Below are 27,507 nucleotides of genomic sequence, written 5' to 3' on the forward strand. Positions count from 1 at the left end.
ATTGCTTGCACAGGGTCATTACAGCCCATACTTCTTTAGGTAATGGACTTTCTGGAACCTACCAGTAACCTGAGCTTTGTGTGGCAAAACCATTATTACCATGTCCTAACTCTGCAGAGTTTAGGCTGTGGGTGGGCTGGGCAGTGTCACTGGATGTGGTATCGAGCAAGGGCAGCAGGCAGTCAGACTCCCAGGCCAGAGCACCCTGCTTTGCTCAGACATCTATCAAAGTCCCCATTCCCACCAGTGCTCAGTTCAGAGGGGGAGAAATTGCTGCCTGTTGCAATCAGCAAAGCTTGAGCCCCTCATGCCTGCTCAGTCACCCAGTATATTTTCATCCCTCTCCCCTGTGCTCTGGGGAGAGGCACTGGGCAATGTTTGCACTGCTCTGGTTGCACTTTGGATCTGTAACACAGGTTTGGCAAGCCACACTGGGGTGACAGGCTGGCACTCTGCCAGCTGTGCCTGGGCACTGTCACCTCTGCGAGGCACTTATCACTTCAGACTGAGGAGTAAGAAACCTTGTGTCATCCCACATCCACCAGAAAATACTGGGAAAGAAGCAGGCATGTCAGTCTGTACAGAGCAGCTGTTTGCATCACTGTAATTTGGGCCTGCATCAAAGCTCATTCTTTAGACTTACTTCAGTTAAGAACGTTCAGAAAAATACACTGCAGTTAAATCTGCAATTACAAATTATCTCAATTGATGAATCTTATGATTCCATTTAAAGTGCTAGAACTTATCCTGCATTACTCATTCTCTGTCTTAATCTACTGCTAAAAGTATTGGTGCTATTAAAAGGTTCTGTGTAGCTTCAGCTTCAGAAGCTTTGGCACTACCTTGTAATTAATTAGATGAAAAGATTAACTTCCCATTTGGAGATGTACTTCACCAGCTGTACTGACAATTCTGCAGAATTTCTATGAATTTAAAACAACATTAAAAATGTATGTTTTTCTATTAATAATTCATATAATACCTTTCACTAGCAACACAGTGGTCCACAAGATTTAAACAAATTAGAACATACAGCACCTAAAAGGTGCAAATCCTCAGCAAAGAAAAGCGTCACCAGTTCAGAGCTAGAAGTGACAGTTGAAACAAAATAAAAAATCCTATCAGAGGGAAAATGAAACTGCAAATGTACTTGCTAGGTGTGTGCCTCATCAGCCCTTGAATGCCTGCCTATTGGACACTCTGACTCCAAATTAGTTGCATCTGCAATCACTTACCATCAGCTGTCCCATGAACTATTAGCAAATCCACTTCTTTTAAACCATGAAGATTGTGTAATACGCTGGATGCCTAGTGAACAAACACACACAAAACTGTAACTGAATTGCATTTTGAGAGTAAAATGGTCATTTTAGGTTACTTGTTTATACAAAATTACCTGATAAGTAATTTCCTCTTTTGATGGAATCCCAAGGTATCTTTCTGAAAAAGCTGATGCTGTAAAAATAAAAAAAACCAAAACAACAGACCTTGTGAATTCCAAGTTATTTCTATTTTAAAACTCATCATTTCTGACCTAGAGTCAGAAGCTATTTAAGCCATGAATTCGAGATGTTCATTTAGAGACACACAATGTACCATTTTGATGCACCATTTAAACCCACTTTTAAATAGTTAAAAAAAGAAACCAACCAATACCCAACCATCTCTCCTCACAAAATAAAAACCCCAGCCAACAACAGAAAAAACCCAAACCAAAGCACAAGCTAAAACCCAAAGTCTAACAGACCATTAAAGTAATCTGGTCAGGTTTCCTGTGTATCACAGTACACAGCCTGTGCCCAAAACTTCACATACAGAACCAAATAACCTGTGACTGAATGACAACATGGTTGATATTGTAGGGAATTCACTACTAACCTTAAAAGATTCATTCCTAATTCAAGACTTGATTCATGCTTGTATACCTAAAGGATTCTTAGGAAACTAGTTAAAATGAGGTAAATGACTGCAAAATCAGTGCTGTCAATAATACTGTGCCTATTGTGGGTTCTGGTGAACTCTCCCAGTGTCAGCTTTACTTTCATTTGAAAAACAGACCAAGACAGTGAGGTGAAACCTCATTAATATTGTTGCATTATCTGCCCTTAGTTAAAATAAATAACAGGTATTCTGAATAAACTATCACACAGGTTTAGGGCAGGGAGCACTCACCATATAACTTCATATCTGTGATTGGTGCCACCACAGCTCCACACTTGAAGAGCCGCTCGCTGGATTTGAGGATCATCGATGTAATGTAGCCACCATACCCCTAATAATGGGATTGAGATCTTTGTTAATTTATTTCATTCTAGCAAGAATAAAGCTAAAGGCCATTAGCTGCTAATCCAGTGGTACCATTTTTACAGTTTAAGGGTGCATAAATATCTCATTGACCTGGTCATGACCTTTAATCTATGCAGTTAATAATAATGAGTATTGCACATTTCTTCACCATCTCCAAAGCCTAACACATCTCCCCTGGAAGAGTTGATGCGAGTGAGCCATGAAACCTTTGTGAAAGCTTTGAGACCACAGATTTCCTTGAAATGACACTGGAAATCCATTTCTGTACACCTGTAATCATTCTAGACTCACAGAAAATGAAATTCTGAATTGTGGCACCTGGGATTGATGATTTTCTCATATATTACGGGTTCCTCAAATTTCTCCACTTGCCATCTTTGTTTTCCCTTCATCAGTACTGAAAAATTGGTATTTCTCCAGGTATTTTTTGTTGTTGTTGTTTTGTGTTTGGCACAACACACTTCAGGAAGATGAAATTATCCCATGACAGGGAAAATATAATGCAAAACACCAGCTGATCCAAAAAAGGATTATGCATCAAGTGCTCACAGTTTTCTCATGGACTTCTACGAATTCTGCCTGCTCCTGTTCTTCACGTCTAAATAGTTAATGAACAGATGATTTCTGTGGAAGAATGGTAATACTTGACAACCTTTTAACCTTATTTAAGAAATGTAAGCAAAGAGGACTGTTCTTTGGAATCAATCCATAGTAAATGGGAATTGGACACACTGAAGAAAACACCAAGTAAGAGCTGGATTTTCAAGGGAGCAGGAGGAACTGAGTTATTCCTTTCCCATAGAAATTTCAGCCCAGGAGGCCAAGAGCCATCCAGATCTGTTCATGTGCAGGAGGAGATTTCACCTAAGACAGAATTTCTGAGTGGGCACCTGTAACTTACATAACTCAAAGAGTTTAAGAGAATAGCAACTTTCCTCTGCCTCTGGGTTTTCTCTGCTTTTACTTTTGCTTAATATTCTGTTTGTGTCTTGCCCAGTAACTCCACAGCACAATTTTAATCCAAGGATAGGTATTGCCAGGTTATCTACTATTTATTCCATGTTTTCATTACGAGCTTGTTTAATTCTCCTGGGAGCTTCTTCCCTTTGTGCATGTGCCCTTGCTACCAGCCAGGCTTTCCAGGACAAAAACACTACAGAGCAAATTTTTTTAGAAATTCTTAGAAGCATTTCACAGCGACATTGCTATTCCATACATCCTGATGCACGAACACGTGGAGCCTCCCTCATCTGCTGGGTTTCTGGGGTTACAGCCTAATTGCCACATTTTCAAGAAAGATGTTGGCTGTAGAATTGCAAAACATTTTAAAACTCTCTTTTCACTTCCATGAATAAAACCACAAACTACATGGAACCACACTTGGCTGTCTACTAGTTCAGAAAGGCCCTTGGATCGTGCATCACTCGGGCTTGCACCCCCCACAGAGATAAGCAAGGGGGCATTGGCAGAGTGCCTTGCAATTTCCCTCACTGTGCCCTTCTGGACAGTCTTGTTACCCTTGTGCCTCAATGACATCACCGATTGTGACAAGAATTTTACTTCTGTGTAGTTCTGAAACCTCTTAAAGAGCTCCATGAAAGTGTGCATAAGTCCAGCTTTATGAGATCAGCATTAAGCCATTCCAAAGTCAGCTTCTTTTCAAGCAAAGTGCATATTCTGTTTTCATCAGTAAGGCAATTTAATGCATAGAAAGAAAAAAAAATGTTTCCCTATCACGTTCTTGTATGTGATAAAAAAGAAATTAGTTTTAAAGTAGATTTATAATTGACTCTAAAACAAGCAAAGTGGAGGAAAATACAATTAACCCAAAGAAACTGTTAAACAGGCTTTATCATTAATTATAAAACTGACTTTTAAATTTTATGATTTTTTTTTTTCTTTTGACAGTAAAAAAACAACTCTGAAATGTTAACTTGGAAAGAAGAAATTTCCCTGAATTCAAAGCAGTGTTGAAAGCTTATTGAATTTCTCGCTCTTCCCTCCTCAACACTTCTCTCAGAAAATAAATGCAGGAACATGGTATTCAATGATATTTCATGCAAGAAAAGAAAATTGGGGGTAGGCCTTGGCAGACATGTAAGCCGTGGTTACATGCATTCTCTTCAGTAACTGGCTCATCACATCACTCTTAGGAAAAAAGGTACTGATGAATCTCTGTCAGAAAACAAGTGGGAATTTTCAAGTAGCAATGAAAAGAACTTCTGAAGTCAAAACCAAGCAATTGTGGATGCTTAGGGATTTCAATCCACAAAAAGTTTTTTCAATCATTTGGGAAGAGGATATAGAGAATTTTTGATGCTTCTATACATGTGTCTTTCATATACACTGGTAACAGGCATTAAAACCTGAATAGAAATGTGTGCCATGATCACCTGGTGGATGAAATTGGCCCTGCTTGCACATCCTCAGCTGGAAAATCTCTGGTTGCCTCCCTACAACCCAAATACTGCTTTTGACCTGCCTGAAATTCTTGCAGTGATGGTTTCTTCAGCTCAAGGTATGCAGCAAGAGCTCAGATCTTTGAGGAAGGTCATGTTCATATGAAATGCTAACAGCAGTCACTAACATTAGCCAGTCCTCAAAATGCTACCATGCAGGAGGTAAATGTCAATCTCCTCATCCTGCATCCAGACAGACTGAGACAGGCAGGTTAAATTACTTGCCTGAGGCTGTGCAGCAACTCAGAAGCAGAGTGGGAATGGCAACTAAGGCACTTAATGGTGAAACACATGCTGCTCTTAAAAGCGATGATTGGGGGGCACTTGATCACGGTTTGTTATTGCTTTGAGCTCAAAAACACAAAACAGCTTCATTTTAAATAAAAAAACTTAAAAAAATTTAAAAGGTTGTGCATGCCAGTTCATAGATGAAGCAGAAGTTGTGTGGTGTTTCTAATTGTTGCTTTTTAATAGACATCAGTAAAATGATGTTTAGCTTGATACTAAAAGTCGAGCCTTTGCCCTGTTGTGTCTCATGCTAGGGGCAATGACATGCACACAGCTGATAAAATAGCTAAGGCAAGATTTCTCACTGGTGCAACAAGGAGCTTGCTGAGAGTAACACAGGGTAGGTGCTCAGCTAAGCTCAGGGGTCAGTAAAAGATTCAGATATAAAACCTGTGTTTTATAGGACAACATTGTCAATTTAACTGCAGCCCAAATATAAAACTGTAAGAAACAAGCTTTCACAAAAAACAAGTCCCTATTAAAAATTTCTAAAGAAAGCAGAATTTTTAAAAAATACTTTTCCCTTCAGATTACGAAATGCAAATAGTGTAATACCATAAAACTGATTTTATTGACTTCAATACCCGTTCTGAGAAAAAATACTGTACAGAACAGACAGTAAACTATAGATGGGTTTTTTTCCCCTATTTTAGTAACTGAAATTGTCTTCAGAAAATAGAGAAATATATTTATGAACTGAAAGTACTTTCTTAAAGAATCATGATGATATATCCTGCTATTTTTGCACATTACCTTTCCAAATATGCCCAGTCTCTTAGGATCAATGAAGGGCTGTTTCAAAAGTGATCTGAAAGGAAAAAAAAGTTTCTTTTTTAATTTTTGCAAAGTAAAATGGTGGATTTTACTTCCTGAATATAGTATGTAAAGAACATTACTTGTGCATTAAGGAACTGTCATACATGCAGATCAGGTAGAAGAAGAAATTACATCCATATAAGTAGTACTGCACTGGGAAATGTGATTTACTTCCTAATTCCTTTTTTTATAAGGCAAACAGTTGGTGTTTGGCCCATCTCACCTAATTTAGATATCCGAATTTAAGCATCTTGTCTAAATTATCCCTTTACATCTGTTTTTCAGCTAATGGAGAGAAGAGAGATACCCTTTAGCATTCCTACACATGATGGAAACTTCTCTCAGTCTGGGGAGGATCACTCTTCAGAAATGCCAGGATTTTCCACTCACTAGAGCTTAAATGACTGGCTTTGACCATATGCCTAGCACCAGCTAAAGGAAGATAAAATGAATGGACGTTCTTGAATCTAGATAAATATACAAATAATTAATTCTCTCATCGAGGCCATTAATCCTCTAGGGTGAATTTTATACAGAAAAGACAGAATAACCTGAGGGGAAATATCAGACATATCTTCCTATCCATGGAATGGTTGAAGCATCAACCCCTTGCAAAAGAAGGAGAAAAAATATCTGACTTAAAATCTGTCTTTCCCTTGGAATACCCAGAAAAAATCCATCCAGACCTTGGTATGAGGCATTCTGACACGTACACCCTGAGTAAGGAGTGTTGTCAAAGCTACACATGATTACTTCACAGATGGAAATTACTCTTTTCTGCAGCTAGGAGACTTATATCAGTCTGCGAATGATAATGTAAATGAGAAATAAAAGGCATTTGCCCAAATTTTGCTCTCATTTACACCATTAGAACTCCATTTGTTTTGTGTGATTACTCTGGAACTCTGTGGTGGAAATGAGAGCAGTATCCTATGGTACAGACCTAAAATATTGTAACACAAATGCATTTAAACGTTAATGTGCACAGCAAGAGATTTACCTACAGAATATATACAAATATGACTTAGCTCAGGTGGCATATTTAGACTGCACAGAGCAGGACAGCTTTATCAAAGAGAAACACCAACACAGAAAAAGCCCCCAAAACACCTCTTTGATTTTTTATTTGCTGTTTGTAATGGAAGGATTGTGGTTTCAAAATTTGCAACTGCATTAAGAAACAAACACGAACAATGCAGAGAAAACAGTCTGGGCAGTTTTAGTTCAAATGCTCATTCATCCAGGTGGAGGCAGGGTGAAAGAGAAGAGTTTGCACATACGTACTCTACGGCTGCTATTTGGTCCTTCACTTCCACTGATCCTAAGCAGCGGTGAACCTCCTGTAGGATCTTGAGGCCTTGAAATCCACTCCCTCTGCCATCGAATCGAGCTACGATGACATTATCAGAGTTGACAAGCACTGAGTCCCAGTCAATGTGAAACTTATCTGTAACCAACTGGCTGCCTGGAGCTTCATCACTGCAAATACCAACACACCAGACACAAACGAAGACTATTGACAATGTGATGCACTGTGCCGAGCTCTGATATTTCATTTAACCTGCGTGGCAGAGTTCAGTCGGTTATGCAACCCTGCTGAGCTACTGTCACTTCCATCAATACCATCCCATTAGAGCTGCAAGCCCTGCAGCAAAATAATTTCTTTAACTTTATAACCACTATGCTGCGGGGCTGCCAATACCTGAATACACTTTGTTGAAGGACACAGAAAATTAAAGCAGTTCGTGCTGCTTATAATAAAGTGAAGAAAAAACCCCAAACATAATCACTAATGGCTAGCTCAGTTCTGAGAAAGCTCATGCAGAATTTGTAAAGTCGCTCTGAACACACAAAAAGGTAAATTCATTCAGCACCCTGATTACCATTCTGTAGGATATATAATACTATTAAGAAGGATGTCATCTTAGAAAACAAAAATAATTGCATTATTGTATCCTTGAATGGATTTTTTGAAATAGAGTACAAAGAAGACTAAAGTATACACTAGAGAAAATTGTATTTTCTCCATCCAAATTCATAGCAAGAAATGGATGCAGGCAGGAGTGATAAGTCTATTTTATGACCAAAAAAAAAAAAGGTGGTTTACAGCACAAAAGGTGAAATAGAATTGGAGAATGCAGTTTCTAGAAAAACAGTAAGATTTTCCACTGAAGTCAAATACACTATTTTCCTTACAAAGAAAATAAAATGTCAGTTTTAAAAGGGAAGTTTGTCATTATTTTCCCCCAAGATAAACACAGAATAAAAGAGCAGGCTACCATGAAGTTGTACAAAATGCAAAATAGTTCTATGCCGGCTGCATCTGCCAGAATAGAATGCAAATTAAAATGTAAAAGTGTCTGTGCTGGCTGTATGGAAATTAAATTGGATGGTCTGTGGGAAAATCCTGTCTAAGGTGAATGAAAGATGAAGACAGAAATTATTATTTTGCCAAATAGACTTAGGTAAACCGTGGGGAAGAAAGAGACAAAATATCCTACACTAAGTATTGTCTTTTATATACAATAACGTGCTGATTCAGTATCTGGCTTTGGCTGCGGATAACACAGACCATCCTCAAGGTAATCACTCAGTTAATTAGCAAGCATATAATGAACACATGTGTTCTCAAATTCAGTCAGATCTATCTATTTAGTTGCTATATCATGTACTGAAATCAGGATTACTTGGTTACAGACTCAGCCACAACACGTTATGCTTGATTTACATTATCTTGTGCATCAGGTTTATACTTGGTTTACAGAAAGAAAAGAAGGGCATTTTTTTGGTGTGTTTAATCAATTCAGTTGTGATTACACTGATTGCTAACAATGTGAAGCAATGAGTTTGGAAATACTGTCAAGTGAGCTCTGCAGAAAACACATGATTCAGGAAGTATATAATCATTATTATTTGCAATAAGGAGCAGAACAATACTTCCAATTTCTGCTCATTGCACAGAGCAAGCTTTTCAGAAGCACTACACATTGACACAGATGTTTTCACAAAGTATTTATCATTACTTCCAATAATAGGAGCCTCAGATCAGTTACAATTATTTGTAAATTCTTCCAACTTTGCACAATAATATGCCAGAAATATCCATGTGTGACTAGGTAACTTTTCAACAGATTAACACATTCCACACAAGTGAAAATATCATGAGTCAGCCTCCTTCCCTCCCATCAAATATGAGAACAAAACTAATACACTGTTCACATTGGATTTATACATGTTCTATATCTAAGTTATACATACATCTGGTGTATACAGATATATCTATATGTTGTATTTCTAGACACTTAGGAATAGGAGAAGAACCATTACATTTATAAGCTTTTCTCTAAGCCAGAAAGTGCTAACACCAAAAAGTGTTTTAAATCAAAGGTGATACCCTTAGAGAATTTCTTCTATTAAAAAGGAAAAACAAACAGAACCTCAGCAAGTTTCTCAGTGGGTGTGAACTGACAGTGATGGTTTCTCAAGCTCCTTTTAGGAGGTCATAGCTGGGCTACTTTTGGGCTCAGACTTTAAACACTACACATCATCCAGCCCTGCATGATGGGTTGTTTGATGTATTGCTTTTGGAAGCAATTTTCCAGTGGTTAGTTTATTTCAAGAATGTCCATATAAGTAGTCTGTGATAGGCATTTAAAGCTATTTCCATTGAGGTCCATAGCAAAATTCCCATTAGCACCAAAAGATCTCTTTACTCTTCAGCAGCCACTATAAAATGATGCTGAGTATCTGAGGTATGCTTCTGTCCTCCAGAGAGAGACAGCATATATTCTAATCACCCTTTAGGCCCCATTCTTACCCTTTTATGTGGGGGCTTCTGCAAAATTCTTATCCTTTACACAAATCTGAACATCATCCTGAGGGCTCTGTAGCAAAGCAAGGCTGGTCCTACAGTGCAGTAACATGCACAGCCTGATTTGGGAAGTTTGTCTTGCTTTTACAGCCATCTCAAAGGTCAGGTTTTGATTTATGCTTATCACTACCCACAGCCTAATTATAATTAACTGTTGTTCAGTGGTACACTCTTCACAGAATTATTTTTTGACCCCACTAGTAAGCCTGGAAGAAAGTCCGTGCCATTGATGCTTAGGTGTAATGCACATACAAAAGTCTTCCCACCCAAGTATGGATGGCCCTGAGGGAATCATGGGCCAGCCAAAGCACTACAGCAAAATCAAAGCCATCACCAAAAGGGCAAACAAAGCTACAGGCTCTTCAACATCCTCAGGGGCTCCTAAAGGAGCATCATCTCCAGATGCTCAAACGAGAGCAGATGATCCAAATGAAGACTATGCCTGGTTCTTTCTGATTCATTTTTCTTCCACACAAGTGACAGCGCTTGCATTTTCCTTTTTTTCACTCCTGACTTTCAAGGTTCAGAGCTGCCCAGTGTGTCTTTGACAGCAACTACACTGTGATTCCACTGTGGCAGCACAGCTGCTGATGGCTTGGGCATGCTGCTGATGGCTTGGGCATACTGCTGACGTTCAGCATCGTGGTACTGCTTAAACAGGCAGAAACCATCAACAATACACCAATATCAACAGCTCAGTGGGGGCTTTGTGTGCTTCTTGCAAGTCAGTCACACACATCTCAGACTGACTGGAAAAAGGGGCAGCTCATTATAAGTTTATATATTGCTGAAAAGAGGCGAACCTGTTCTTCCAGATTCTATAACCAAAAGCTTAAATTGAAGTCTCTGTTCATGACTTGAGTTACAGCCTACAGGGAATAATGCAGTGTTAGCAGAGAAGCTGCTGTACTCTGAGCAATACTCCTCTGCTAGCATGGCTGCAGCAAAATCTGTTCCATATTTTGCATCATTAGAAAACCAAGTGACAAGATTTTGAATAGGAATTTTAGAAGTTATAGGACTGACCAAGCAGGGGGGGGAAGACAATTTTAAAAGATGCATGGCAAATAACTGCTGTCATCCCTGCTTAATCTCCAGTGTATGTCTTTTCATTTCTGCAAAACTGTGGATTTGGTGCAGCATATGGAAAAGGTAACTGGACAGCAAATACGTGAGAAAGGCTAAAAACCAAAGAATAAAATCTAAAAAAACAAATATCCTCTTTTTTTTTTTTATGGTGAAACTGAGTGGGGAAAGATTGTTTTGCAAAACTGGTGCAATAGTAAAATACATTTCCTTCTCAGATTTCACGAGAATCAGTTTCCAAGCACACCCACCATTACTGGTCAAAAATCCGAGAGCCTCAAATAGCCTCAAACATTGAGAAAGAAAAAAAGTTTTTCTCTCTGTTCATATGCCCTGTTCAGACATATCAGACCGCAGCTAAAGACAGACTGTGTGTTTCCATCTCCTCCCTGCAATATGGCCACACAAATTAAAACTCATCACCAGAAGAGATTCCATTATGAGGGTAGAAAACGTGATAGGCAGGACTGAAGCACACAGCATAATAAAATAAAACTGTTATTCTTAAAATATCTTTCTAAAACCCTTGAGGCTGAAGACTTTAAAAATACAATTTTGAGAACGAGAGATGTAACCCTGTAATGAGAAAAGGAGGTGAAGTTTTGAATCTCCTTTTGTTTTTCTACAGAAGATTAAATGAGCACTTTATTAGTGCTTAGTAAGATATGTATTGCTGTATATGTGGGGGAAGTGGGAGTAGGGGGAGCTGAAAGAGGACGGATCTCAATGATTCCCCAAGACTTTTGTGTGGACAAGACTGAAGGGAGAGAGCAGATCCATCACTGCCCATAGAACCAGGACTGCTACTGCCAATGAAACAGTTGGAATGAGCCTCCAGTCTATTCATCTTTTAGACTAAGCTAAATGAATCCTCCTCTAGGCCTTGAGAAACATTACAAAGTTCAAAGAATGGGGAAGAAAATCTAAAAGAGAAAAAAAGAAAAGACTCTCCATCAAATACTTTTATGTAACAGAAACACAAAGGGTCGGTGAAACACTGGCTTGCTCCACAGGGGCAGGATGAATACAGGCAGGAGGTGGATTGCTGGCAAAGCAATTAATGAATCATTCACATGACTTAGGGACCCCCTAAATAGTAAACTTTTCAGCAGTTTTACAGAGGAAAACCTGGCCAAACAAAAGGGATTTCAGGGATGTCCCCCATACAAGCATATTGCAATCAAGTAGTGGAATCTACCAGACATTTTTACACTGTTCCTTCTCCTGCCAGTTAAAATGAGTAATATCCTTTACAAGTGCAAAGGTACACAAGACAGCTGTTAATTGACAGTGTTACTGTGCCTCAGATCTTGAGTATTTCCCAAAACTTGCATTATGCCTCTCTATATTTCTTCTGGTCTTTTAATAGCTTGTTCTTGAAGCTGCAAAAAACATTCACTTTTCAACCCTACTGTCTTGTCTTGCTATCAGTCCTGAGAGTGCATTCACTGAGGGCATAAACAGGTTTGATTGTCTGTGCAAGGCCTAAAACTTTCATCAGTTCAAAATCAGGTAAACCAACTCCTGCTTATGACCAAAATGTAAGAAAACAAGTAAACAAATAAACGAACAGGAACCTCTTGGAGACAATTCACTGCTACTTTGAAGAATACTCGGGTTTTTTTCCCCCCCCTCAAATATCAGGACAATCTTTCCACTGATTCAGTTTTACAATATCCACTTACATATTGGACAACTTTAAATGGTGTTAAATAATAGATACTGATATTTAAGATACATTATCTACACATTTGAAGGAATGAGGCTAATTACGATCAAAGCAAAATAAAGAATGATTATCAACTCTGATTTTATTACCCAGGTTAAATGCCAAAGTCTTTACTTAATCATTTCCTGTGTGTTACCAAGAAGTGTATCTTCCAACTTTTTTAATGAGTAAGGTGAACCATAATGAGGAAGTCAAGGATCAGAAATTTAAACTTTGATCTTAATTATATAGAAAAGAGGTGGTAATCACTTTTTCAGGCAATTACTGTGCAGCTCTCTAATATACAGCTACACTGTGTGTATTACATCAGAAGGAAACTGAGTGTGAAACATTATCAGTGATTTAGGAGAACAAATGCAAGAAAGGAAAGTATTTTAATCTATTTAACATTTTATGGGCTACTCATCACAATTCTGGAAAGAAAAATAGTGCCAACCAACATAACTGGTTTCTGTATGAGATCTGTTAAATATCCAGCCATCCAGATGGACATAAATTTTAACACAGCAATACAATGAACTACTCTTTGAGCATTGCAGCTTGCTTTGCAGCTGCTAATGGATAAATGTTCACACAATCTTTATGCTGAAGTTTACAGGATAATCAGGTCCTGGTCCTTATGCTGAGCTTGTGTCTACATAGAACTGTACTCAGTTCACACCCCGGTTTCACACCAGGACTGCATTCCACTGGTACAAGCTTCCTTCCACAATTCAGCCTTTACACTCAGGCATCTGGGGACCATGTTCTGGAAGTTCAAATTTACCTGCAGACATCCTTGCATGAATACAGAAGCCTTATGACAGTCACACAGCTTTGAAGTGGCTGCTAGCTTTCAGTGATTTGAAAAAACCCAAATAACAGATTACACCAAACTTCATCCCCATCATAAAGTCACCCACTGCCCTCCTTCCTCCCTCCCTCCCTCTTTTCTCTTTTCCCTCTTCAAAGTGCACTGCTACTGAGATGGAAAGCAAACCCCACTTCTCTGCTAATACTCCACTTTTCTGTTCTTATATCTTCTGGTTTTGTATTTCTAAGTGCATGTTGCCTGGATCAAGATGTTTCATAGAATCTCCTTTCCAAAAAAAAAATGGACATACAATTAAACCAACATTCTTACCAACGACATTGGTAAGCATACATTTTCAAAGGTTTTTCTCTCAACAACTGGAATACAATGATAATCATATCATGGCTGAGAATGTAAGAAAGAAAGCAGGGGCAGCTGAACAGTAGGAAACACAGCACTTGTTATCAGCCACTAATTCTCATCTAACACTGCTGGCAGAAGGAACAGGGTGTTTCTCCATCAGTCCCAACAGTACCACTCTGGGACTCAGAAAAGTCAAGTATCTGGGAAATGATATCATCTGCACAACTAATCAGTGTTCCCTATAAAAGCTACATGTTCTCCTTGGACCTGAATACTTTTCTTTTTTTCTTTGAAAGTAGTACTTCTGATCATGAAATAAACCTTAGGATGACAGTTTGGAGCTCTGTGGGTCAAGGAATTACCCCCTATACACCCACAGATATCCAATCATTCTTTCTCAAGAGCTAGGCAGAATTTATTAGGCTCAAATAATCATCCCACAAGGGAACCTCCCATAACTTTGTGACAGTTTGCAGTTTTATATTTCATTTGGGGACATCTTTAATAGAAAAAGGGCTTGCTGGCAACTTTAGTTTTAAGTCTGTAAAAAGCTGCTGAAGAAATACAGCTTAATATAACTCCTTTCTCTTCCAGGGAAGAGGAGGACACAAAACATGCTACATGAGCCAGGGCAGATTTGAAATCTTCAGTTTCATACTTTCATTAGTGTACAGGGTTTTCTAAAAATAACCCCTGCTGAAGCTAACATTGAGAAGTGAGTATTGCAAAGGTATGGATCTGACCTAAAAGACCCAAAGTCTTCATACTATAAATGTAGATACAATAATCTGTATTCATAAGTTGATGAATTTCCTTTTTATCCCCCATGTTTATCATAAAAAAGTAAAACAATTATAAAACAGATCCATACATTGTGACTTGGCCACATTATTTGCTCACTGGGTACTGACAACTTTGGTAAATTTAAATTCAGACCTTGCCTCAATACTGTTCTCAGATCTTTAAACTCTTGATATCTCAAAACATTTCAAAATAGTATTTTCTTTAGCTTTTTTTTTTTTCCTGTGATTTCTGGCTTTGGACTTCTCAGGTTTCTGATCTTTCCCTTCTGTCTTCTCTAGGTTCTACATGACTTTACAACCCCATATTTTACCACAAGTGTATATGGCAGATTATGTATTTACTAGGCTACTTGAAAAGGGAAGCGTTGCACTGCTAACACCTTTGGTTTCCTTGCTCTCAGAAATAGGAATAAGCACAAGTGTTTGCAAGTCCCTGCAGTGCTGCTGGGGTCAATTCACAGAGTCAGTTTGCCTTTGGCACTCGTGTAAGAGCTGCTTAAAATATAATCATGCCTCCAAGATCATGCCAGGAAATGCAGCAAAGATGAAATAAAATCCATGTGCCCTGTTTCTTCACAAGGAAAGAAAAATATGTTTGTCAGCCAATTAAAGCAGAGAGCTTCTACAACTGCAGATAATTACAACTGAAAATTCTGAGTTTTCAAACACAAACTGGGCTTAAAAATAAGCAGGTTTATGCCTTTCTGTCCTGTTATCTGATCTGAGCAGAGGAATTTGGGATCATTCAGCAACTCAAGTCTGTAAACACCTCACATCCAACAGTAAGGATCTGTGCTGTCACTGAGGGGAGATCTGCTCCAGGTGACACAGCTCAGTAATGGGATAATTTCATGAATTTAGCAGGGCACTCTTACACTCCTGTTACTGAAATTCACATGAATTCTTTCCAGCTGGGACTGAAAGAAGCTCTGTAGGTCCAGCAAAACTCTCTCCACCCATGCTGAGTCTGGAGAAAGGAGTGATGCCCTGAGCTGGCCCTCACTACTTTTCCCAGGTAGGCTTCAAGCACATTCATAACTCTATTTTTTTCCTCTGTTACACAGCTTTAAGGCTGACTCACCCTGCAAGAAACATGCACCCCATCTCCTTTTAAAAGAGCAGCACAGGTTTCCAAGGAATACCATCCCCCTTACAAAGGTTTTCTACAAAAATCAACCAGCTTTGGATCATGCCTATCATGCCTTCAACCACTGATGATCAAAAGTAATTTTTTCTTCATTCTGGTGCTCCTAAAAGCAGTTTTGCTTTATGCATCTCAACTGTACCCCTCCTGGAAGTTCTACTCATTCCTCTGAAGGATGAAAAAGGAGAGCACATGCTCTCAGTGAGATGCTCTGTGGGCAGGATCAGTAAGGGTCCAGGAAACACTGCGGGATGACTCGAAGCTACACCATCAGAAACGCCAGTGCCTCCCTGTCCATGAAAGCACAGCAAAGCACAGCTAGGTTTGACTAGCTCAAGAAAACCCCAGGCATCTCTACCAGACAGCTCCTGCCACAAAGTCTTCCCAAGAACAAGCTTTTTGATTTCTCAACTCAAATCAATGAGATATTTTTCCTACGAAAGGTTAAAAAAAAATAAACCTAATTTCAGATTTAAATATTTTCCATGAAGCACTTTTTTATTATTTTGAGTGATTCTACACAGATACTTACATTATTAATAGGAGGGCATACTGGTTTCGATCCGTGAAATCTTTTGGCAGTGACAACTGTAAAGGGAATTCTTTTAAGAAAAGAGCAAAACATTAAAGGCTGGTAGTTACACAGATGAAAAACAGTAACATTGAAAGAAAGCCTTTGGCTTCTTAAAGTAACATTTTGCCAGATTTACCGTAATCCTCAATGTGAAGCATTTTGATTTCAGTCTTGTAATTCTTTTTCTTAAAAACAACTTCTTTCAACACAGGGTTATTTTCCAAAATATAAAACTCTACAAAACAGGAAGAAAAACCATGTTGAAAGGCATGGAGAATCATCACACCAGAGATACATCAAGATGCAAAAAAAAAAATAAAGAAAAAGAGAGAAGTGTGCAATGATCTTGCAAATTAATCCTGCAATTAATCTTGTAAATTAATTCCTTCTATAAATACTTTTAAAATAATGCAACTACTTTTCAACTGAAAAAGATACACATCCAGTTCATTTTTTTGGCTTTGGCAGGCTTTGTTTTCATTAAGCACTACCAATGAAATCTCTGATGAATCAGAGATGATGATTCACATGAATATCAGCATCCCTGACAAATCCTAACAGCAGCTGTTGCAGCACGAGGCTGCTCTGCTGGGAAACATCCTAAGCCTCATGCAGGCATCCTTTTCCCCAATATTACCTATTCCAAGGCATTACTTAGCCAGCACAGCTAAATGTGGTCACTGCGTGTCCTTATTTGTCTTCTGCACTTCAACCAAGAGCAAGAGCATCAGCTTGGTTTAAAGCTGCAGACTAATTTGAAACAACCCTTTTGCACAGGAAAGAATGGCTAATTTGTTCTTTTTTTTCCCTTTTTTTATCTCAAATTACCGATCTTGCTTCCAAAATTTAGATTTTTTAATTAAATAATAAACTCTTCACTTAGGGCCAAAACAGATAATCTGAGGAGAATGCTTGTTCTGGGCAGTCAACCAAAATGGTATAATTATAGTCTGAGGATGGGATAATTGAAATAATCCTTAATCATTCTTTTATGAATTGAAGAGGATAATCTAATCTTGCACTGAAACACTCATGGTAAATTATCTCTCTTATTATTTGGCTTTTTGTTGTTACAACAAACAACGGCCCTCTGTCCTGACCTGCTTTATTTTACCCTAAGGTGCTGCACATAAATCTCTATTTCAGTAATTCACACTCAATAGTACTTTAGATGCAGGTAATAAAGAGCAAAAGTCTGCCTTTGCAGAACTGAGGAGCTCCACAGAAATCTAAAATGCATTTACTTTTGAGCAGTAGCTACCCTTTTCTGAGCTGGATAAAATTCCCTGCCCCTGGTGTGCCATGGCACTGGGCTTTGCAAACACAAACAGTGGCATTAAAAAAAAAAAAAGAAAAAAGGAAAAAAAAGGAAACCAAAATTCAGATATTAATTAACACTTCATAGCATGGCACTATTGATCAGGGTGCTACCTCAACATGCAAGATTAGCTCCACTGTTATGGCTGAATCCTTAATCCTGACTGGCCCAAGACAAAGGGGATGCAGACAGGTACAGTTCAGGACTTCTGGATTCTGGGAAAAAATCCTGGGGATAATCCAATTCATGAAATGAGGATATGCAAGAATTGGTTTAGTGCCTTTGAATGAAAAGTTGTTCCCAATTCCTGTAATCCACAGCTCCATGCTAATGGAGTAACAGTGGAGCTGGAGGCAGCACAGTTGTTACTTCTGCTGCACCACCAGGAAAATTCAACTGCTGAAGGACAGTTTTCCATTACAAAGCACCTCAGCAGCCAGGAAACAGTAACAGACTTGGTCTCAATATACAAAAAAATAATGAGTAAAACTTGACAAATAGAGGTATAGAATACCCTCCTAGAAAGCCTTTATTATTGGATTTGTCATCATTGAAAATGTCAGTGGAGCTGTTCTGATTTGAGAAATATAAGAGAACGACTAAACCAACATATGTAGGTCAGCTTTTATGATCAATCATCCAAGGACTGTACCTGACTTCAACATAATTGGATGGTAACTTTAAAAACATCTCTAAAAACACAGCAGGTGTACTGCAATGGCAGCATAATCCACAAAGAAAGTGAAAAGGATGAAGACCAAGCTGCCATCCAATTTACTCAAGTGTAAACAGAAGGTGAGTCACATGTACTTAGTACAAAACATATCTGAAAATCTGGGAAAGTTTTAGTCATTTGATTTACTTCTATCCTTATCATTTGCTGATGTGGATTTTAAAAGGTAATTAATAATGATGATAAAAGGTAATTAATAGCACTTTATATGAATTGGTTTTCATGTACGTACTTTTCCCTCTCCCACACTCCCCAAAGAAATTAAGGATGGTAAGAAAATTTACTTATATCATAAGATATACTCACTGGTTGTATTACTTGTCCTGTGCACGCTTACAACTGGAACACCTGGTCCTGTTTTGAGGAGAGAAGAAAAACAGGGGAAGGGTGGGGTAGTTTGTACTCTGTAGTTCAGTGACAAAGAAGGAGAGCACCAGTTACCCCACAAGACGGGATCTTGGAAGCTCCATACACACAATTCCCTTCAACAGAGCAGGAACTCCACTGATGCCTCTTGGGAAGGACACAGGCTACAGGACCAACAAAGTGTGAAACAGGCACTGCCTTCTGCCTGTTCAGCAGCTCAGACCCTGCACCCAGAAGGAGCATTCTTTTTTTTTTAATAACATCCATGTTTTAGTTTTAAGAGATGAATAAAAAAATTACAGAGACACTTAATGGCGTTGTTTAAAATATAGCAGTTTGACATTCAGAAACTTTAGGTTGACTGGGAAGTGAATTAATGCTAAGATCAACTTACATTTTCTATGGAAAAGCTATAGAGGTGTTGAAAAATTATATTTCACTTAACTATCTGTTTAAGAAGCTCCCTTGGTATGCCAACTCTGCAAAACCAACAGCATCACAGTTACATCTAGGTGTGATGTAGTTTAATCCTATTTCACATACTTTATTTTTACTGCACTAAGTAACTAAAAGCGTAATTCTTCATGTCAACAGCTACTGTGCAAATGCACAAGGTGGTGTGGGAAAGTGGGATGACCAAGCATTCAGCATACTCAGAAGTGGCTGAGTCTGCTGTCCCTGCTCTGAAGATCCCCACCAGTCTAAACTCGCAAAAGAAAATCCTGTGTCTCCACCCCCAACACGGAACTTACATGTGAGAAACTCAGTTTTACCTCAGAGTTTACGTTAGAAGCATTCAGTGACTATGGGGTGAGGAAGAACAATGCAGAAAAGCTGAAGTCCCTGAGGACCCCATGGCAGATGAAGGCATGGACCCTTTGAAATTAGGAGTTACAATTCTCTTTTTGAGAAAAAAAACAATTCCCTTTCAGAGTTCAGAGACAGAGCCTCATTTATGTGTTTTGAGAGACTGTCTCTCTCAATTAATTATGGCATGAGCCTAGGGAAATGCAAATACCTGAAATAAATAGCATGATGACATTCACAGCCTTCACTGAAGATTTCTATCAATTTCATTCTCTCCCTCAAGGGGGGTGATTGACAAAAATCTTACAGGTAGATTGTTGACAAATCACAGCTTTCTGCCTTAGCTCTCTAAGAAGATAATTTCTCCAGATATCTCTTTAGCTTTGGTTTGTTTTTATTTCCAGCTCTTTTTACTTCTTCTGAATTTGTCATTTTGCTGTAAATTCTTATTTAAGAAAGGCCATCTCTGAGGGGGAAAGCATCAGCTTTCCAGCCCAGCTCTATTTGTCATACTAAAGGTGGAAGGATAATGACAGATTTTGAAAAAAGGGAGATTGCAGTAGATGAAAACACTGATCAGAGGAAAAAAAAAAAGATTTGTGTTACAGGCACTGTGTTACAAAGCATCAGAAGTAAGCACAGCACTTGGATTTCCCATTGACCTCCTTCACTAACCCCAAACCCACAGCTTATTTCCTGCTGTATAAAAGGGGAGAACAATTACTCCGTGAACTATCTTATTTGAGTAGAAAGAATAATATCTTGCCAGTGTTTGTGAAGTGCTAAAGGAAAAATCCACATGCAGTGTGGAAAGTAAGTGCAAAGGATGTGCTTGCCAAAACTGACAGGCTGAGGAGCCAGTCCTCCATCTACCAGGCAAGAAATAACTCCTCAATCAGGAGAGTCTCTGGAGATGGATACAGCTGGAAAAATGAGAGAGATCTCCTGGCTGAGGGAAACTAAGAAGGAAAAACTATACTAATAAAGGTGCTTGTGAGTAAACAGGAGGTTGAAGAATTGAAACTTACATAGATTGAACCAGTTCAGAGTCCCCCAAGGGTTTTTCTGGGGGAATTGCTTTTGTAACAATTCGGTAAAGGCTTTTTGCTGTGGGAAAATGACTGTGTATGCACGCAGTAGATGTGCCATTTGTCTCCTTGAAGCAGTTTGCCTCATACTCTTACAAACAGAAGAATTTTGATGCCACTTCTATGGTGATCCTGCCATCAACTTTGATACTGCCAAATGCCAACCTAGCCCAGGGCCCTGGCACTACACCGGGGCCACGCTGCTGCTGTACCTGCCAAGCTCTGGTGAAACACAGAAGATCCCTGAAAAATCTCCCAGCCAGCAACTATAGATTAATGTCAGAGGTAGGAAAACTTAATGACAGTGGTTTATCATCCCTGCCCAACATCTACAGCTCGGGGTAGTCTACTGCAACGCAGTGGAGTGTAGGTTTAATCCTGGGAGGAAGATCTACAGCCTTCCCAGCTCAGAGAACTGCTAAAGTCACTGAAAGTCATGAGCTTGTGAGTAATCACATGCACAACCCCCTGCTGGCATCCACACTTTTATATCAAAAGAACACGTCAAAAATTACAGGCTGAATATTGCTAAAATAATAACAAGATGCTTTTGGGCCCTAGCACATTGCTGATTCAAGGCAAAAAACTCTTCCCAATTTATCAACCCTCCCTCCTGCAGGAATCTGAGACTTACCCCATAGGGATTACATCAAGCACAAGGGAAAACTCTGCTTAAAGCATGAGGAGCTCATTACTCAGAGAAGGACCTCAAGATTAGCTCCATCACTTCTGCTGCAGATTTGACCCTGTATAAACCACACAGTTTGTATATTCTTCTTCTAATCAGCTACGTACTGTAGGTGCATTTCCACAAAAAAACAACCCCAAAACAACAAAACTGAAAACAAACTCCTTATTTTAGCCAATATATATTCATAGTTTCTTTGTTTGGATACATTCGATGCTCACGTCAGCAGGTATTTTATTTTTGTGGGGAAAAAAGAAAAAAAAAAGAGTTGCAAAAGAAACAGAAAAAATGCATGCATATAAATTGAGCTATTCATATGTATTTCAGATGAATTGTGCTCTACTCTTTGCACTCTGACCTCAGCTATGCAAAAATACTGGGGGGATGGTGTCTAAAAGTTTGCAAGTTTCAAGGACAACAGGTCTACCTAAGTGCTTTATTATTGATTCTCTCATGCTTTTCTGAACCTTTTTTATCACTTATACACCAGTGTTTATTTCCTGTGTGTAGGTTATAAATTTCTCTGTGTGGGATGGTTCTATTTCTTTGTTTATACAGAAATTCTGAAGCCAAATGCTGCCATTTAGTGCTACTGGAAGGCAGGTAACTGTAAAACACAGTGAGTTATTTATTACAATTGTATTGATATAGAGGATCTGTCTTTGGGGATTAAACCAGAGCTGCTTTTTGGTAGATACATACATACACATACATATGGGGGAGTATAGATACACTGCACATCCACGTGTACAAACACTGCTACAGAACACAGGCCCTCATTTTTTAACTAGGTGTAGTTGCACAAGATCAATCCCAATACATAAAATAATGAAGCTGTTACGAAAAACCCCACAGGATTATCACCAAAATTCCAAATTTTTTGGTGAAGGATTTTATTTAGGATGAATTTAAGTTGATGTCCTTTACTTGTACAGGAAGGTCAGGATTGGAGTGGCTTTCTAACATCACTCGTTATTTAGCTGTTTCACAGAACATCTTTACTTGCAGTCTTGGAATAGGCTCTGTACAGAACTTTGAGTAATCCACTGCTGAGCTAAATGTTAGACTCCAGCCTAATGCCCTTCTCAAGGGAATACATTAATTCAGAAGCAAACAGCATTACACCCCATGAATTTGACTTACCTTTACAGTGCAGGAGAAAATGCCTGTTCATGGGGCTGAACTTTGCACTGAAGTACGTGCACTGCTCTTTCAAGAAGTTACACGAGAGACACTGACGATTCAATGACCCCACTGTTGATACACTGCGAGAAAGAAATGATCAGAAACATTTTACATTGGAATAAAATACAATAAACCAAGAATTAGCTCATCAGAATGACAGAATTTGTTTTAACCCCCAAACTTGCCAAAATACCACTGGCTCCTTTTGTGCCTGATGCAAACAGTTTCCAGAAAACTCACTGGGCTGCTGTTCCATAAACTGGGCAACGTGGACATGATCCAAAAGCTGCCCAAAGCACCACTGGCACTGCAATAACTCACAGTGCTGTGGGGAACAGCATCAGTAGGACACCATGAAAACCTCACTAACCTCAGGTTTAGGCACTGAGAATGAGGTGAGGTGCTTTGCCCCCACACTTTAAGTTACATGATTAAACCCTACGGATATTTTTATTTAGAAAACTTTGATCACTTTTAAAACACAATCATGTTAAATGCTTGTATTTAGGTTTAACTTTTTAGATGCTGATAAAGGACTAGTGAAGACTTAAGTGGTAAAAACGTTTTGTGTTACAAATTTTTACATTTTTTAGAAAATGGAAAACACTGGCAATTTTAATTTTGAAAAGCTATGATTCTTTCCTTGTTACAGCTCAAGCATACTAATTTTTATACAATATAAATGATTACCCAAGCATATTACTTAAGTCTTGGGATGAAGAAGCTGATAACACAGCCCCATGTACTTCTTACCTGTGCAGCTGTCTTCCTCTTGGGGAATCTTCAGTGCTTAAGAAATAACTGTGCCCAAAAGAGGAAAAAAGTTAAACTCAGTTTGGTAAACTGTCTGATTTGGGTAGTGCTTAGAGAAGTGAGAGACACCATAAATAACATTTTTAAAAATTAAAAATTCAGAAATATCCCTGAAGATCAAATACTTATATATAAACCTAAGTTCCAAGATCAAATTTAGGTCCAATATACAGATTAGTTATTTCAGAAGCTATAAAATTTCCTATTAAAACAGTGATGAAAACAGGATTTCATGGTTTTAATTCCTGTCATGCCCAGGAGCTCCAGTAGCAACCAGGACACCTCTCTGCATACTAAAAATACAAAAGTTTCTGCTTCACTCCAAGAGTTTGCAATATAAATCCAAGTAGTAGACAAAGGTCACAATGAAATTATGTCATATATTACAATAAGTCTTATGAGATCTGAAAGCCTTTTTGAGCTGTAAACCAACCTATTTTCATAGCGGAAAGAGACTTTGCAAGAATACCAAGACAAGCCCTTGGTGTTTCCCTGAGGAGATCCCCACAAAGTTTCTGCTTGATAGGCAGAAGGAGGGCAAAGCAATCCTCTCAAGTAGCTGGGACAGCCCAAGTGCAATCTGTCAGCTCTCTGCAGCCTGAGTGCAATCAGACCTCATTTTTTTCCCGTGGGCCTTGCAGAAGTACCAGGAAATTCTCTACAGATGGATTTTCAAAACCGACAGTAAGAGTCATCAAAAAAGGGTTTTCTCCAGTGACAATGAGAACATGGGAGTTATTGCAGCTTCAAAAAACTTCCTGCTCAAATATCACTTATTTTAAAGCAAATGAGAATTAGACATGCTTGTATATTTTTTGTCATGGACAGATAATGTGAAAATTAAGCAAGATCCACTGAAGTCAGGTGGAGTCTTCAAACATTTTATTCCTATACTCCTCTCCAAAAGCACCAAATATGTGCTGCATTTCCTTCCGTTCTGTCACTAAGATGGGCTTGGGAAAGATTTCTCTGTGAGTGGGCTGCGTGAGAATCGGGAATTCTGACAACCTCTAAAAATAATTTGAATTTATGAAGTTGGATCAGATCCCCAAAACTCTGAGACCTCATGCAGTAAAAGTGCGCTGTTTTATCAAGTACTCAAAATTTACTGTGACTTCTTATCCAGATTCCAGGAAAGAAGTTACCAAAATGTTATTACTGCTGCACTGTGTTGATTCCTTTTACACAGAAAAATACAGAGTCAAGTGGTACCATGGTGTGCTTCTTTCCTTCTGCACAAAAAAGCATTCAGGAAAAGAATGGCAGATGAATTGTCTTACAGCTGCACTTTATGTACTGTACTCAGGTGTGTCAAAGTTACGGTAATGCTCAAAAATGAAAGAAATATTGTTCAATTTTGAGTTAAATGGATTCAACTTTAATACTTGAACATTTTTATAAATAAAGAGAACAGTGCTTACATCTTCTGAGTATTTTCATCATATGCCAGGATTTTGATAACTTCCCAGTTCCCCGATGTCAGGTGTCTCACACCGATTTGTTCACTTTTAGCCTGGAGAGAGATGGAAAACATTAACTTTCACCTTGCTACATTTTTCTTTGCCTAGCAGGACTGCCTGCACACGTCATTATTGATTACAGCTTTTTAAACTTTAATATACAACGTGACATCTTTAAACCACAAACCTCACATTTTGACAGGCCTGAACTTCACTTATCCTTTCCCTCCCATGTATAAGCCTATCAAAGTCATTAAAATAATCTCGGTTTTCAGCGAAATTTTTCTTTCAGTTGCCCACATGTCAACAAACAATAGAAGTCAGGATGCAATGCAGGTAAAACCAACTCTTCAGCTGGAAGTTGCACCAGACTCCTCATCAGACATGGGTTAAAAACAACAAAACCTGAAGTGAGAAGCTCATCTGAGGGTGTTTCCTAGTACAAAAGGTAAAATCGTGGCTTAGGCTACTGAAGATTAAAACTTCAACCCTCACAGCTTGGACATACTCTATGTGGTTTTTTTCTGTATTAGGGTTATTATGCTTGGTCTGGATATACAAATTCTTAGTTTTCAAATTCAAGACAAACTTTGTAAAGAAAAGGGGTGATATTACAGAGGTGATACTCAGTGGTTACAAGGCCTACAAGAAGTCATAAAGGCAAAAAGGTTGGCTTTTTTTTTTAATCCATGTATTTCTGAACTGTACCCTGAGCTCCACATCAACAGCAGCAATAACTAAAAAGCAGAAAATGCTCAAGAATGCATCTAAAATATGCTGGGAGCTGGCAAGGCAGAACCAAGTCCCTTAGAACTGAACTGTTTCCTAACAGATCCACAAGGAAAGAATGATGTAGCAACTTTATGACAAGCCTTGCAAGTACCAAATGAAACCAGGATATCGTGCTAGGTGCTGTACATATGTTTATGATGAGGGCTCGCTGTTCAGGAAGAGTCTGATATTCAGTGCTGTCTCCAGGAATGATTAAAATACACATTAGTGATTTATTGTAAGTGACTATTTCTTCTCTAGAGAGAGAGAAGCTGCAACTATTGAAAGAGATATTTAAATATTAAGATCATAGAATCTAACAGGAATCAGCAATAAAAAGCCCAGCCAAGTGTTAATAAACATGGTTATTTTTCAAGGTTACAGCCATAATACATAATTTATGAAGCTTGCAGGAAGTTATCGCCTTGATCCATTAAAGTTACTTTATAATTCTTATTTTGTGGTTGGAAAAAAAATAGACTTTCTAGAGTTGCAAAACTCCATGAAAGAAATGTCTAGATACCTAAGACATGATTCAATCCTACTTTGAGATTAGTTTCTTTTAAATATTTCATAAGTTACTAAAAGCATTTGAAAACAATAAACCACACATCCAGCCCTCCACATTCAGACAGTAAATAATCCACTGTGATAGACAGTAACCTTTTAGACAGTAACTTCTCCTTGCATGAAGATTTAATTAGATGCCTCTGCTAACTTGCTTTGTGCCATTGACACATGCTTTTCTAAAGTGCAAAGAAATGCAGCCTGAGAAAGACCAGCATTTGTTGTAAGATTGAGAAATTAGCATCAGTGATTAAAGTGAGCCATTAAAATTTACTTCTTTATCCCTGCAACTCCACATTGGTTCTGTGTTTTAACTTTCCTGCACACCAAGGCTGATTTCTGTAAGTGGGCTGGTGTCTGAGCGGCACAGAGAAAGAATGAGAATCCCAGTGCCAAATTCCAGAGTTAGCCTTCTCCATCACGGAAAAGCTGTGACCATCTGGGCACTGGTGATCTGCTGACTGCTTTAAATTCTGCAGGGCTGTGCTGCTGTGGCTCTCCCAAGGTGTGACAAACATCTAATGTGACCAAAGGCTTTATGGGCAACGGTTAATATACTTTTTATGCCTCTATGTTTGCTTTAGAAATAATGGACGATCAGATTAATGCAGTGTGTAAAACACAGCATATAAACACATTTCCTGCCCTTTACTGCTCTCTATCAGCCCCGTTACCACGCAGAATGTTGCTTACTGATGAATAATGGCTGATACATGGGATATCACATTTCCTTTTTCTCAGGAGCAGCTACATGCTTAAAGCCAAATTTGTCATTGGTGATACCATTCAGATTTGTTCATTCATGCTGATGGCAGGCAAAATAGAAGTATTTTTTAGTTTTGGAGCTGTGCAGTACCCAAGGCTCTAATTCTGCTTAAAAGGGACAGAATACTAAATTCTGAAACATAAGCTTGACTTCAAAAATTATTCTGCTGGAATTAAAAGATGTGTTTAAAACTAGGCACATATTTAATTACCCTACTGAATAGGAGTGCGGTTAATCTTTGCTTAAGTATTTTCCTGAATTAGGATCAAGTTTCCTGGGCTTTTTGTAGCAACAAATGTCAAAGCCTACAAGGTTAAGGCAAATTTGATTGTATCTGTAACCTCCTTGGGAATGTTGCAAGTGAACTTTCAGATCTAGATCATTATTATTTCATGTATTTTAAAGATACTTATTCATACTGTGAAAGATACCAAAATCAGACTTGATTGACTAAATGGTTTTGCTCTGGTGTGAATTTCTATGTGGTTATTATATTAATACACCTTTACCAGACTGTCATCTGAGTTATTGTTTTCTTTGGGAAATAGAATTTGACACGTCTGTGATCCCTTTTATCTTCACTGACTCTTTCTTGATATATTTACTCTAGTGAATGAGTATCTTTGTTCTTGCTTCTTCAGGTTAAATTTTCATTAAAATTCTTTTGTTCTTGTTCTGTCTGCAGTGAACATATTTCAGACTTAATAATGTT

The 27,507-nt window shown here is 38.5% G+C and overlaps 1 protein-coding gene across 3 annotated transcripts in view; it reads right to left on the minus strand.

Moving 5' to 3' along the window:
- DPP10 (dipeptidyl peptidase like 10) overlaps window positions 1-27,507 on the minus strand; it is a 451,512-nt gene that overhangs the window by 3,755 nt on the left and 420,250 nt on the right. For 2 of the 3 annotated variants that reach the window (XM_048309457.1, XM_048309456.1), the window contains exons 14-24: window positions 24,653-24,744; window positions 23,172-23,219; window positions 22,377-22,498; window positions 18,591-18,638; window positions 16,370-16,468; window positions 16,192-16,261; window positions 7,155-7,349; window positions 5,808-5,862; window positions 2,173-2,272; window positions 1,397-1,455; window positions 1,236-1,308 (exon numbers count right to left, since the gene is read on the minus strand). In XM_048309457.1, coding sequence (XP_048165414.1) covers window positions 1,236-1,308; window positions 1,397-1,455; window positions 2,173-2,272; window positions 5,808-5,862; window positions 7,155-7,349; window positions 16,192-16,261; window positions 16,370-16,468; window positions 18,591-18,638; window positions 22,377-22,498; window positions 23,172-23,219; window positions 24,653-24,744 — 961 coding nt within the window. The remainder of the gene's footprint in view (window positions 1-1,235; window positions 1,309-1,396; window positions 1,456-2,172; window positions 2,273-5,807; window positions 5,863-7,154; window positions 7,350-16,191; window positions 16,262-16,369; window positions 16,469-18,590; window positions 18,639-22,376; window positions 22,499-23,171; window positions 23,220-24,652; window positions 24,745-27,507) is intronic. The other variant, XM_048309458.1, reaches the window with a different exon arrangement.

This window comes from Corvus hawaiiensis, chromosome 7 (genome assembly GCF_020740725.1).
Source record: "Corvus hawaiiensis isolate bCorHaw1 chromosome 7, bCorHaw1.pri.cur, whole genome shotgun sequence".
Taxonomy (NCBI): Eukaryota; Metazoa; Chordata; class Aves; order Passeriformes; family Corvidae; genus Corvus; species Corvus hawaiiensis.